The sequence below is a fragment of the Typopeltis vanoorti genome, chromosome 18 (assembly GCF_054136105.1).
Source record: "Typopeltis vanoorti isolate ZY-2024b chromosome 18, IOZ_Tvanoo_1.0, whole genome shotgun sequence".
NCBI lineage: Eukaryota > Metazoa > Arthropoda > Arachnida > Uropygi > Thelyphonidae > Typopeltis > Typopeltis vanoorti.
Genome location: NC_143566.1, coordinates 9,170,200 through 9,184,592, shown reverse-complemented (window position 1 = coordinate 9,184,592; position 14,393 = coordinate 9,170,200). Strand labels below are relative to the sequence as shown.

The 14,393-nt window shown below is 37.0% G+C and overlaps 1 protein-coding gene across 1 annotated transcript in view; it reads right to left on the bottom strand.

The window, feature by feature from the left end:
• TBC1D16 (TBC1 domain family member 16) overlaps positions 1-14,393 on the bottom strand; it is a 419,175-nt gene that overhangs the window by 47,575 nt on the left and 357,207 nt on the right. The window contains exon 12 of the mRNA XM_090408622.1: positions 7,964-8,098. Coding sequence (XP_090264748.1) covers positions 7,964-8,098 — 135 coding nt within the window. The remainder of the gene's footprint in view (positions 1-7,963; positions 8,099-14,393) is intronic.

Genomic DNA, 14,393 nt, shown 5'->3' with positions numbered 1-14,393 from the left:
AGCCATAGGTCTGATTAATCATCTATGCGGCTCCGAGCCCATATAAAATTTGGGGAATTGAGATAGTGCCATACTTCCCCGTTAAAGGGGTCTCAAAGCAATTATATCATCATATGCAAATAAATAACCAAGTAAAGAACTCCCCAATGTCTACCCTGTAACTGCCTTTCAACAGTTTAAAAGTCTTGATCATATCACCTCTCCTTCTATCCACCAAACTCTGCAGTCCACATTCCCTCAGTCGATCCTCGTAACTGACGTTGTACAGTCCTGAAACTATCTTTGTTATACGCCTCTGTACCCTTTCCACAGTTAATTTATCCCCTTCAAATCCTGGGACCAAATCTGAGAACAATAGTTTAAGTGTGGTCTGATCAGAGTCTTATACAACGGAATGATAACTTTTTTATCTCTGCAGGTCAGTTCCTTCTCAGTATTGCAGCAATCCTCTGGGTTACTTTCACCACCTTCGCAATATGCTCCCTGAATTTCAGTTTTCTATCAATCATCAACCACCAGATCTCTTGTCTCCCCTACCTCCTCTAATAGAGTATGCAGCATCCCAAATCTCAAGACCTTACATTTTGCTGCATTAAACTGGCACCCCCATTCATCTGCCGTGCCCATCTGTCTAGTTTATTCAAATCCTCTTGCAGGGCTGCCACATCTGCACTATTACTGATAACCCTTCCCATCTTCACATCATCTGCAAACAACTGAATATCCCCTTGCATGGATATAAATCTTATTTGCAGTACCACAAACCAGAGCAATCTGGCTTAACTAAAACCATCTTGACTAAACACAGTGTAATTTTGAAGAAAACCAAGCTTACACACAATAGTAGATTCTTTCTAAAACATTTATACACAGAGCTCTGAGACCTTTCTAAACTGGCCAAATTTAAACAAATCTGACAGTCTTCAGTAATCCACTTTATGGGAACTATTATTGCATCAATCTTCTGTAAATTCATATTACGTTATTTTTTTATGATATATGTATATAACTTTTTTAATTAATTCATTAGGAATTAATTCACCAATTATTGTCTTTCTTACACTATGATGGCTCTGTTAAAATACTTCTATTATTTGTAATTTAAATGTATTCCATTGTCATTGTACTTAAATTCCATCAGATACTAAAACAAACATTATTATCCGAGACCACGTTGAAGTCAACTGTAAGGGACCTGTATACCAGTTCCCTTGCAGCTGCAAATTGTTCTACTTTGGCCAAACAGGCAGAACAACAAATATCAGGATTTCAGAACACCAAGACTACATCCGGTTTCACCAGTACAGCTGCTCTGGGCTGTCAGACCATGCCTTAGATACCCACCATAAAATTCGTTGGAAGAAAACAAAAATAATTCATTGCAGCAAGTTTAAATATGAAAGATTATTCAAAGAATCTTCAGCAGCTCTAAAAAACGTTCCTAACCTCAACAAATTTGGGTGCATGAAACTACCCCAAATTTGGGAGACTTACATTATGAGAACTTCAGCCCAACTGCCAAGACTACCAAATTAGCCCGCAAGAGGGCACCATTAGGACTTTAGGAACAATATTAGTTTCTTGCTTTCTTCCTCATTTGCTTTGTGTTAGTGCCTGCGTGCACATACCATATCTTTATGTTCCTGAAGATGGCAATGTGACGTTGCCGAAATATAGAAGTTATTCATTAAAGTTACCTTTAATTAATATACTTTATATGCGTTGTTAATTCCGTAAACTAATTACCAGTTATGTCTGACCAACGTATAAGCCTTGCTACTGATAGGACTGGTTATAGGCCTAAAAGTGAACATAATAGATATGAAACTATTGCACTGATTGGGTTCATTCACCAGAAAATATTTGGAATAAGTGAAACATGATTGGATGAGAATGATATCCTGAGGGAATAGAAGTAGAAGGATGTGATGTTTTTCATAAGGATAGAAAGGAGAAGAAGGGAGAGGAGTGCTGCTGATGATAGCAGAGGAAACATGTCCACATAAAGTATAGATGCAAGAGGTAAATAGTAGCAATGGTTTTGAGATAATAAAGGTGTGAGATGGAGGTTGAAAGAAAGAGATATTTAGTTGGATGTTGCTATAAGCAATAGGCCAGAGAATGTGGAAGGTGGTGATAAAGAAATGATTAAGAAGGTTGGGTAGCAAACTAGAGAAGGGTAATCATTACAGTGATTGTAATTATGATAATATAGATTAAAAAGAAGAGATGACATCTGGAAATAAGGAAATTGAATTTCTCCAAGTTAACATTCACAAGGCCACTGATTATGAAAAGCTTAGAAGACAGCTTGGAGCTATAGCATGGAATGAGAAGTTATGCAGGAATGAGATAAATGCTGCATGGACACTGACAAAGAGATATTTTATTATTATTATTACTACATTACACTTTCAAGGAATCCAAGGACTTATTGAGGAAGGAAATTTTACTCCACAACTTCCCCGTCTTCACCAGTTAATCCACCAGCTATACAGAATGGCACTACACATACGAGGATGGTCTGAAAAGTTCTTGGCTTCGACAACAGATGGCAACACTATCGGCAAGATTTTTTTTTTTCTAAGTTGGTACATCTGTCATAAACATCCATGTGCAATTGCAAGTCATTCTATCAAGTAGTTTGTTTCATACAGCTGTCTGAAGCAAAAGTGTTGTCTGTATCCCTTGAAATGGATAAAATTAAGTATCATGCGGTTATAAAATTCTTTGAAAAAGACAGTTTAACGCTAAAAGAAATTCATTCGAACATAAAAGTTTATGGCCACTCTTCTCTCCTTTGTTTTCCACAATTAAGAAATGGGCTGCCAATTGTAAATGTGGTTGTACCAGCCTTGAAGATGATCCACATGAAGGACGTTCAAAAAGTGTAACAACCCCAGAAATCATTTATCAAGTGCATGATATGGTATTGGATGACTGGCGAGTCAAAGTACGTGAGATTGCTGAGACTATAGGCATTTCAAAAGAACGTGTAGGATATATTTTGCATGAAGAATTGCAAATGAAAAAGCTTTGCACAAGATGGGTGCAGGACTAGCTCACTGCAGATCAAAAACGCACTCGCAATGAAAATCTCTGACTAGTGCTTGGAGTGTTTTATCAAGAATAAAAATGATTTTGTGCATTGCTTTATTACTATGGATGAGACTTGGATTCACCATCACACACCAGAATCCAAACAGCAGTCAAAACAGTGAACACAAGCGGTTGGTCAGTGCCAAAGAAGATAAAGTCAGTTCCATCAGCAGGAAAGGTCATGGCATCATTGTTTTGGAATGGTAAAGGCATTTTGTTTATTAATTATCTTGAAAAGGATAAAACAATAACCAGGGAATATTATTCTGATCTTTTAATCAGACTAGACAAAAAAATTCATGAGAAAAGACCCAGTTTGCAGAAGAAAAAAATCATCTTTCATCAGGACAATGCACCTGCCCACAAAGGTGTTTTGGCAATGGGAAAATTAAGGGATCTGCACTATGAATTATTGGAACATCCATCCTATTACCCAGATTTGGCTCCCTCTGACTTCTATCTCTTCCCAAAACTAAAACACTTCATTGCTGGTCAGCGATTTTTCTTCAAATTAAGAGGTGATTGCAGCTGTAGAGGGGCATTTTGTAGATCTTATAAAAACTACTACAGGGACGGAATAATGGCGGTGGAGAATCGCTGGAATAAATGTATTAGTCTTAAGGGAGATTATGTTGAAAAATAAAAATAATTTTGAAATTATAACTTCATTTTTCATTTTTAGGCCGAGAACTTTTCAGATCCCCATCGTAATGGCATCTACTGGCCCTCAACCAAAAGGAGTATTTTTAGTATGTAAATATAAAGACATGATTTGTCTTTGTGCATGACAAAAAATCTGAGATTCAGAAAGAAAAACCCTGCTACTTCCATATGAAATTGGCTATCTCACCTTCGGTATTTGGCTGCATCAATGTGTGAATGTATTTTGAAAATCGAAATGCTGAATAAGGTAGGTGTGAAACAGATGAATGAAGGAATTAGAATGAAATTTGGAAGAAGGCACAGCAGATGTAGCACAAGATGAATAATGATAATAATCAGTTGCACAAAGTGGTCAGAAAGGTGACTCAGAAGGTAAGGACAAAAAAAATGCCAGCATTTAATCAGAAATTAGCAAATCAGGCCAAGAAAAATCCCAATAAGTTTTCTCAGTATGTGGTAGGTAGAAAGAAGAATGACTATGGCAATATGATGCTAATGGATGTCAATGGTTGATTGATAATTGCTGCAGAGGAGAGAGCTGAGGTATTCAGTAAGCAATTAGTCATTTTGTTTCATCTCCATCACTGTGAAATCATGAGATGCTGAAGTGCAGAGGAAATGAGGGAAGAATTACCAGTGGGTGAGGAAGTGATATATGAGAAGTTAAGGTTTGATGTCAACGAGACAATAGGACTTCATGAAATATCAATTCCGTCTTAACAGAATGTTCTAGAGAGTTAGCAAGACCCATGGTTTATATCTTTAACAAGAGTCTTGCAAACACAAATTCCAAAGGAAATACAAGAAAGGTAAAATTGTTCCACTTCACAAAGGTGGTGATAAGACTAAGGCTACAAATTAAAGGCCAATCTATATATATCTGGAGTTGTATTTAAGGAGAGGTTGGTAAGAACTAGGATACAGCTGTCATGAGTTCATGACAGCTGTATTCTCTGTGATTGTCAGCATGAATTTGTTAAAGAGGGGAAAGGGGGGCATGTTTTGCCAACTTACGTACTATTGGTTTGGCAAATAAGTTCATTTGGTTTATGCATTAGTACAAATTTATGCCGCTTCACATGTCGATATTGTTGCACTATTGCGCAGTTGAAAGGCAACATTTCACATAACCTTTCAGTGAATTTTCCTTCTGCCTACTTCAGTTGCGTGTGTGTAACGTATTTTTAGAAATGGAAGGAAATAACGTAAATTACCGGCAATAACCATTACCGGCATATTTTGCTTTTTTATTTCAAAAAAGGCAAACGAGCTGCAGAGGCCCATAAAAAAATATGCAGCATATATGGGGATGGTGCCTTAACAGAACGCGTAGGCCAAAAGTGGTTCGCCAAATTCCGTTCTGGAGATTTTGACGTCAGTGATGTGCCTCGTGCTGGTCACCCGACCAAGGTTGATTCGAGTGTTGAGAAGTATATTGCTGACAAAAATCCATCACAAACAGTGCAGGAGATTGCTGCAGTACTGAACATATCCCATACAAGCATTGAAAACCATTTGCACAAGCTGAGATATGTTTCAAAACTCAATGTTTGGGTGCCGCATGAATTGACTGAGGCCAATATGATTGCTCGCATATCCATCTCGTGATTTGCTGCGACGTCGCCAAGAAAACGACCCAGTTTTGAAGCAGATGATTACGGGAGATGAAAAATGCGTCATGTATGATAACGTGGTATGTAAAAGATCATGGGAACACAAGAGCAAACCGCGCAAACAACCTCGAAAGCGGGATTGCACCCAAAGAAGATCATGCTCTCTGTGTGGTGGGATTATAAAGGTATTGTCCACTACGGGGTGTTACCGTCAGGCAAAACGATTGATTCAGCTGTCCATTGCTCACAATTAACGCGACCGGCACATGCAATTAGCACAAAACGTCCTGAATTGGCAAATCGGAAAGGAGCTGTCTTTCACCACGACAACGCCAGACCCCATACATTGTTAACAACCTGGAGTAAATTGTTACTCTTGGCTGGGATGTTTTGTCGCATCCTCCGTATTTACCGGACCTGGCATCTTCCGATTACCACTTATTCCGATCGTTGCAGAATTTTCTGAACGGGAAAACCTCTGCTAATGAGGAGGCTATCAAAAAACAACAGGATCAGTTTTTTGCCAGTAAACCTCAGGAGTTTTATGAACGCGTCATAATGAAGTTTGTGGACAGATGGAAAGAGGTCATTCATAAAGAGGGTCAATATATAACTGACTAGTATGTATTATATATATTAATTAAAATGTGTTTCATTCCACTCTGAAAAACCGAACGAACTTATTTGCCAACCCAATATAATAAGGTGACTAATACGTTGTATAAGGAGATGGATATCCAGTGGTATACTTAGATCTTGCAAAGGCTTTGACAGATTGCAACACAACAAGTTTTAACTAAATTGGCATAGATAAGAATGCTCGATTAGTGAGTTGGATAAGTAACCGGCTGTCAAACAGGTATCAGCAAGTTGTGTGTGGAGGAGAGGTATCCCAAAAGAGGAAAACCACTAGTGATGTGCTGCAGGGTATGTTTTGGAGCCACTGTTGTTTAACTTGTATATTAATGTTATCGAGATAGGTTTAAATGGAGATATATGACTGCTTGCAGATGATGAAAAAGAGTTTGACAATCAGGGAGATGTTATAGCCCCACAAGAGGAACTGAATATGAGTGGGCAAGTGAGTAGAATCCTCATTTCAATGTTGCAAAGTGTGAAGTTCTGAAATTTGGTAAGCAAAGGCTGGCCTGGTTGGGCGAGTGGCCAGCATATCCGCTCTCCAGCCAAAAGGCTGCAGGTTCGAATCCTGCTGTGTTTTGGGCACCCTCAACAATAAATGGGCGCCCTCCCTCGATGAGTCTTTGGACTCCCTGGAGGTGTCATGTAATAATAATAATAATAATAATAATAATAATAATAAAGATGGGATGCAAAATAAATGTTTGGTGGGTAAAGTTTTAGAATCTCCATAGCTCAGTCAGTATAGACTGAGACCCTTTGGTCAGAAAGAGACCAAAGGTTTGATTCCCATCCATGATGAGAGGAACATATATCTGGTCTTTTTCAACTAAAGGTGAGTTAGCTGATTCATATGGAGGTAGTTGGATTTTTCACCCACAAACTAGGGTTTTTCGTCTCCCAAATAGTCAAACTGGCCCTGTGAACACATGCATCTACAGACATAGGACACTCTGGGAGGCATAGGGCTAACCGCCTTATCCTTGAGTTACGTCTGAGAAGTCCAAGAATAGTTGGAAGGTCACATAAATTTTTAAAGAGGTACAGTGGTCGCACTGTACAAGTTGCAAAGTTATCATATCAGATTAATCTGAAAATATAGAGGGTTACTGTTGTTTCAGTAATAACCATAAGGCTTAGCATATTACTGCAAAATAAATAATTAAACACATGTTTAAACTGTATTTTGTCTCAGTCACTGAGACCTGTCAAAACAGAAAACAATACATGGAAAAGATTAGACTGAAAGCCTAAAATCCTATGTGGGGCACCTTTGTTGGTTGCTGTTGGCTGGTTTTAGCTGTTGGTAGAGAATCCTTGGGAGAGCTGATGAGGACAGCCAGCATCATATGAGGATTGAATGTAGTGCAGAAAATTATCATGTTAATTTGTTAAAGTTATGGTTCCACTGTATAAGGCTTTGATCAGGCTTCACATGATTACTGTGCACAGATTTCGTCCTATGGTTTTTCATTTCATGAAATTTCATGGTGATGAGGATATAACAGAAAGAGTCCAGAGAAGATTGATTAAGGTGGTTATTAGTCTTTCAAATAAAAGATATGAAGATAGATTGATCGAATGCAATTTGCAAAGCTTCATGAATAGGAGGGGAAGAGAGGATATGATTGAGACATTTAAGGTGGTAAGGGTTGGTTACTGGGTTAATATGGAAAAAAAATGTTCATAGATTGGGAGAGAGGATTACAACAAGGGCCATCCCTGAAAAAAGCTGTATAAGAAGGGTGGTGAGCAAGGGTTTGAGGAGCAGGTTTTTTGCATGGAAAGTGGATGGTGAATGTGAATAAGTTTAAAGCACAGTTTGATAAGCTTTGCAAGTAACACATACTTCCAGCAGTGGGTCTTTTTGACTCCATGGGGTTCTGGTGCTAATAATAATAATAACCTTCAATATTTTTTTACAAATTAATTTCAGCATACTTACTTACTTCATTGTCTCAATATTTGGATTATCATCTCCAGCAAAGAAGGGATTACTTCTATCTGTACGTACAACATCTTTTTCCACAGTGCATTGAATTGATTTTGAGAATATCTCTCGTTCTTCAGCTGTCATGTGATCCCTACAATTTAAACAATTAACATAATTTATAATGGTTCATTTAAAATGAAAGGTTGTACTAAATTTACTCCCTATAATGTAAATGTTCTCCTAAAGTGAATTTACAGTAGCCAATCTTCCATAACAAACTATTCCAATGATTTTCTATAAGTTAGATATAGTGAGCAACAGTTATACTCATCTGTAAAAATGATACAGCATAATGTTGTCAGAATGGGGTGAGAAACAAAAGCTGTTGGAGAAGAAGATCACACAATATCACCATCATCATCATCATCAGAGGCTCTGCTAAGTCAATTATATCACAGCTTAAAAATTATTCACCACCTGCACATTCACTATCCTCTCAGGCATTCTGCACCTGCATTCTCTATGTAAAAATAAACATTATTATTATTATTATTACCCCAAGACCTCATGGAGTCAAAGACTCATTTGGGAGGTCCTTTTATCACACACACAGCTCATCATACCGTGTCTTAAACATACTCAAACTCTGCATGAAAAAAACCTGCCTCTCACTCCCCTACTCACACCCTGTTTATACAGTTTCCAGGGATGACCTCTGGTTCTCCCCCGATCTCCCATTATTTTCTGTAGAACTTCTCCAGCATTGATTCCATAACAACCACTTACCGACTTGTAGGTCTCTATCATATCTCCCCCTCTTCCTCATGTCCACCAGATTCTGCAAATTATATCTTCTCAATCTTTCCTCATACTCGACATTCCAGAGGTCAGAGTATGAGGTACTTTAGTCAATCGTCTTTGGACCTTTTCCAACATCTCTTCATCCTTCTGAAAATCAGGTGACCAAATCTGGGCACAATAGTCCATGTGTGGACTAATCAAAGCCTTATACAACGGAACAAGAATCTTCCTACTTCTACACGTCAGTGTCCTCTGCATCATTCCCAGAAGCGTTTGTGTTGTCTTCATTTTTGGATATGTGTCCCCTAAATTTCAGATCCTTATCCACTATCACCCCCAGATCTCTTATTTCCTCCACCTCCAACAATATATCCTCACCAAGCATAAATTCTGCATCCCATCTTTGTTTTCCAAATTTTAAAACCTTACATCTTGCATTGAACTCAATTCCCCATTTCCGTGCTCAATCACTCAATTTATTCAAGTCTTCTTGTAAGGCCACAACATCTTCACTACTCTTCATGGTTCGTCCCAACTTTGCATCATCTGCAAACAATATCTCCTGAATATCTCCATCGAAATCTTCACCAATATCATTAATATACAAGTTAAACAGTAATGGTCCTAAAACAGACCCCTGAGGCACTCCACTAATGACTTTCCTTTTCCTGGATATCGCTCCCCCATACACAACTTGTTGATACGTATCGGATAGCCAGTCTCCAATTCAATGCACTAATCTAATATCCAACCCCATCTGTTCTAGTTTGACTGTAAACTTATCATGAGGTACTTTATCAAAAGACTTTGCAAAATCCAAGTATATTACTGTGTATCTATCTCCTCTGTCCAAGGAAGCAGTCACGTTATTGTAATAAGTAAGTAAATTACTAAAACATGACCTCCCTTTAGTAAATCCATGCTGTCCATCAAAGATTATACCATTGTTGTCAACCCAACTCTGGATCCTAGTTCTCACAAGCTTCTCCAACAACTTAACCACAACACCTGACACACAGATAGGACTATAGTTTGATGCTTGAGTCCGATCACCTCCTTTATGAAGTGGCACAATCTTGCCCTCCTTCTACTCCTTAGGAACTTGACTGAGTGCAAGACTCATATTAAAAAAAAACATGTCGAATTCCTATGTGCAATTTCCATGGAAAATCTCCTCAATATCTATTTATGTGAGTAAACAGGTGAAAAAGATATTTTGCTCTTGGGGGGGGGGGTTGAACAAGTGGAATGCATTCCCAGAGTGGGTAGTGAGTGCTCCAACATTGTGTTCAAGGCAAGGTATGATAGTTATTATGGTCGGTGAGTGTTTGACCTCCTCCAATGATTTTTTTGTACTTCATGGAGACTTGGAAGTAATACTAATACTAATTTAGTATGCTGTTCTTGACAACTTATATGTCTCAATTACATCTTTACTTCTCCTCCTCCTCTTATTAATCATTCTGTAGAATGCATTTCCTCAACCTGTTCTTACATAAATCAAGATACTCCAATCAAGATGTTCTTACATAAATCAAGGGAAGTCAAACAACCCTTGTTATCTGTCTTTGTACCCTTCTCAAAGATTTCTCATCATGTAATAATCTGGATGATCAAGAAACAAAAAATCACCTGGAGAAGATAAACTAGATTCAGAACTATATAAATATGCAGGAACTAGATTCAAAGAAAGATTCTTATTATTTTTAAATAAAATTTATTCAACTGGTATCCCCCCAATAGAATGGAAAAAAGCAATTGTGATTCCTATCTTTAAGAAAGGTAATAGAGATGACCCCAAAAACTATAGAGGTATCAGTATACTAAATTCCTGTTACAAAATATATAGCAGAATCTTAAATAGCAAACTAATGAAATATTCTGAAAACTTTATTTTAGAAGTACAGAATGGATTTAGAAAAGGACGATCATGTATGGACCCGGCCTTTTGCCTAAAATTAATAATAGAGAAAAGAAGAGAATACAATTTAGAAACACATATTGCATTTATTGACTTTGAAAAAGTATTTGACAAAGTTAAAAGAAACATATTATTTAACATATTAAAAGAAAGACAAATACCAAATAATATCCTAAAAGCTATCACAAGTATATATGAAAATAATCAAATACAAATAAGATTAAATCATGAACTATCATATACGAGAGAGATAAACCAAGGGGTCCGACAGGGATGTCGGACCCCTTGGTTTATCTCATTTATTTCATTTAAGTTAGTTCATTTAAGTAGATATTTTTAATATCTACTTAAATGAAATAATAATAAAATGGAATAAAAATTTACATCAAGGAATTAAACTTTCTCCTACAGTAAACTTAAACACTCTCCTCTTTGCTGACGACCAAATAATAATTACAAATTCTGAAGATAAACTACAGAAAGCTATTTTAGATCTAAATGAGATATCCAAAGATTATAGTATGATAATATCAACAGAAAAATCAAAAACTGTGGCCTTTAAAGGACAAGATCCAGCAAGAAATAAAATAGTAATAGATAACAAGATCTTAGAACAGATGAATTCATTTAACTACCTAGGATGTACGATCACATATGAAAATGAAAAAGATATAAACGTAAAAATTGCAAAATATTTAAAAATAACAGGTGTAATTAACTCTATATTTAAACCAAACCTATTTCAAAAGCAAACCAGACTAAAAGTATACAATACATTAGCCCTACCAGTCTTAATGTATGGAAGTGAAATCTGGACAATAAAACAAAAAGACAAACAAAGATTAACAACAGAAGAAATGAAGTTTATGAGAAAAACTGCAAAGTATACCCTATTTGATCACAAAAGAAATGAAGAAATTATGAAAGAATTAAACCAAGAACCAGTAATAGAAAAAATTAAAAAATATAAACATAAATGGATGGAACACGTTCAAAGAATGAAAACAGAAAGATTACCAAAACAAGCCTTAAAATACAAGCCATTAGGAAAAAGAAAACCAGGAAGTCTTCTTAAATGATTCAACGATGACTTCTAAGCCGGAACAGGCCATGCCAAGCCTAAATCCTTGATATGCATGATGATGATCATATCTGTGCATGATAGTTCAGATATACTCTATTTTAAAAAGTTTGAAATCAATGCCATCATGCAGCAATCCACTGGATAGCTTTAGATTCACCAAAAGTTCAACTCTCTGTTGACTATCACCCCTTGAAGAGACAAGGAATCTTGGGGGTGATGATGGTCAACATCCAACAATATAAGTCCACTAAGAGAATACACTTTCCAATAGAATACACCTCCAGAGGTTTTAAATCATAGGCTTAGTCACAATAAACTGATTTCATCACTCATTTCGACCCCTTTTCATGGAGATCCACCACATCAATACCATTTCTAATAACGTTCTACAGCTTTTATAGTGAAGAATTTATGGGGAGACAAACACATGTGTTGGAATAATTACTTTACTTATAATTAAGAAAAGAATATGTAGCTTGTGTCCTGTATGTTTTCCTGATGATGACCTCAATACAGTGGTCAAAACATTGAATATTATTTTCTTAATTATAAGTAAAGTAAATATTCCAACATGTGTTTGTGTCTCCATATATTCTTCACTATGAATGTTGACCATGTAACCCTGAAAGAAAGAATTCTGCAGCTTTGTATCATCTGCAAACAGCTGCATATCTCCTTATGATCCATTCATGATATCATGAACATAAAAAATAAAACAGCAATGGTATCATGTAGAGCTTTGTAAAATTTTTCTCGTTATCTCCCTCTTCATTCATCTCACTTCTCCATAACAACTTCTTATGATACAGCAGAATTTTGTAGAATTACAAAGCAAGTGATTATGACAAGCTGAGGAGTCAGCCTTCAACAGTGCCATAGTATAAGAATTTGGAGTCGATGGATATTGGTGATGCTTAAGGGGGTGTTTGAAGAAAACAGTATCAGAGTGTATACCCAGGGTCAGAAGGCTAAAATCAGGTAGAACTCAGATGGATGAATAACATCACTGAGCAGGAGGAGTTGCAGACCAAGAAAAAGTTGTGGAGGGATTATAAAGAAAAAAGTGATCAGCATGCCTATGACCAATCACCATCATTGGTGGTGATGTTGCAGTGACAAATGTGACATTGACTGGTAGGAAAATAGAAGATGAAGAAATTGATGTGATTAAAATATTGCACGACTTCAATGTGAACACATCTATGAGATCAGATGGCACATCGGTCCATGCATTATGAGCATGTGCAAGGGAATTATCAGTTTCTCTAATGAAGCTGTTAAATTTAAACCTCAGTACTGGGAAGGTGCTAATAGAGTGGAAAGAGGGGAAAATAGTCCCACTACATAAAGGAGGTCCCAAGAGAGAAGTAGTAAATTACAGGCCAATCAGCATCTCAGCAGTAGTGGTTAAAGTACTGGAGAAATCCAGGACTGAGTGAAGAGGAATACATTATTCTATAATGGACAACATGGTTTTGTGAAGGGTATGTCTTGCCTTAGTAATTTGCTTACTTTTTATAATCAAGTGACAATGTCTTGATGAAACTGAACTGCAGAAAACTGATGAAGCCAGAAACTTGGGGGGGTGACTGTGGACAGGGAGTTGAAGTTCAGAGTACATACTGCAAAGGCAGCCAAAGGGGAAATGGCTACTGAGTGATATGGCTAGACTTTGCAAAAGCATTTGATAATATTCCACATAGAACTCTATTGCATAAATTTGGAATGGATATGAATCTAGTGATTTGGATTAGAGGGTGGCTGAGGGACAGATATCAAAGAGTGGTTTATGGAGGAGTTGAGTCTATGAGAAGGCAAATGACCAGTGGTGTACTACAGGGCTCAGTACTTGGTGCCTGTTGTGTAATTTATATATCAGTGATGGAAATGATATGACAGGAAATATTCAGTTGCTTGGTGATGATGCTAAAATGGAAAGAGCAATGGTAAATGAAGGGGATGCAGAGATCTTGCAGGAAGACTTAATAGACTAGTAGTGTGGACAAAGATTAAATGGCTGCCAGTTTAATGTGGCCAAGTGTAAGGTGCTGCACTCTGGGAAGAGATCAAAGCTGTGTACTGTATTGATGGAAATGAACTGCAGGAAACTTATGAAGGCAGAAACATGGAGAAGGAATGTGAACAAATAGTTGAAGTTTAGAGTGCATGTTGCAAAGGTGGATTACATAGTTGTTGAGGAATTCACTAATAAGCAGGGATAGAGAGGTTACTATTCCTCTTTATAAGAATTTAATTAGGCCACACTGAACAACTGTTTGCAGATCTGGACATCTGGATTCCGTGAGGATGAGTGAAAAAGATTGTGGCAGGTCTATGGAATGCTCCTTATGAGAATAGACTGACATTCTGTAGGCTTCAAAAATTAGCGAATATCAAAAAAAAAAAAAAAAAAAAAAAAAAAAAAGATGAGACACGATTGAAGCATATACGTTATTAAAGGAGTTTTAAAGAACTGACATGGAAGACTTTTTTTTCTACATTGTAAGAAGGGAGAGAACGATGGATCACCCATAGAAATTGCGTAAGAGTGTAGTTAGTAAGGATGTTAGGACTAGATTTTTTGCTTGGAGGGTGGTGAGTGGGTAGAATGGGTTGCTAAAGGTGGTTGTGAGAGCTTTG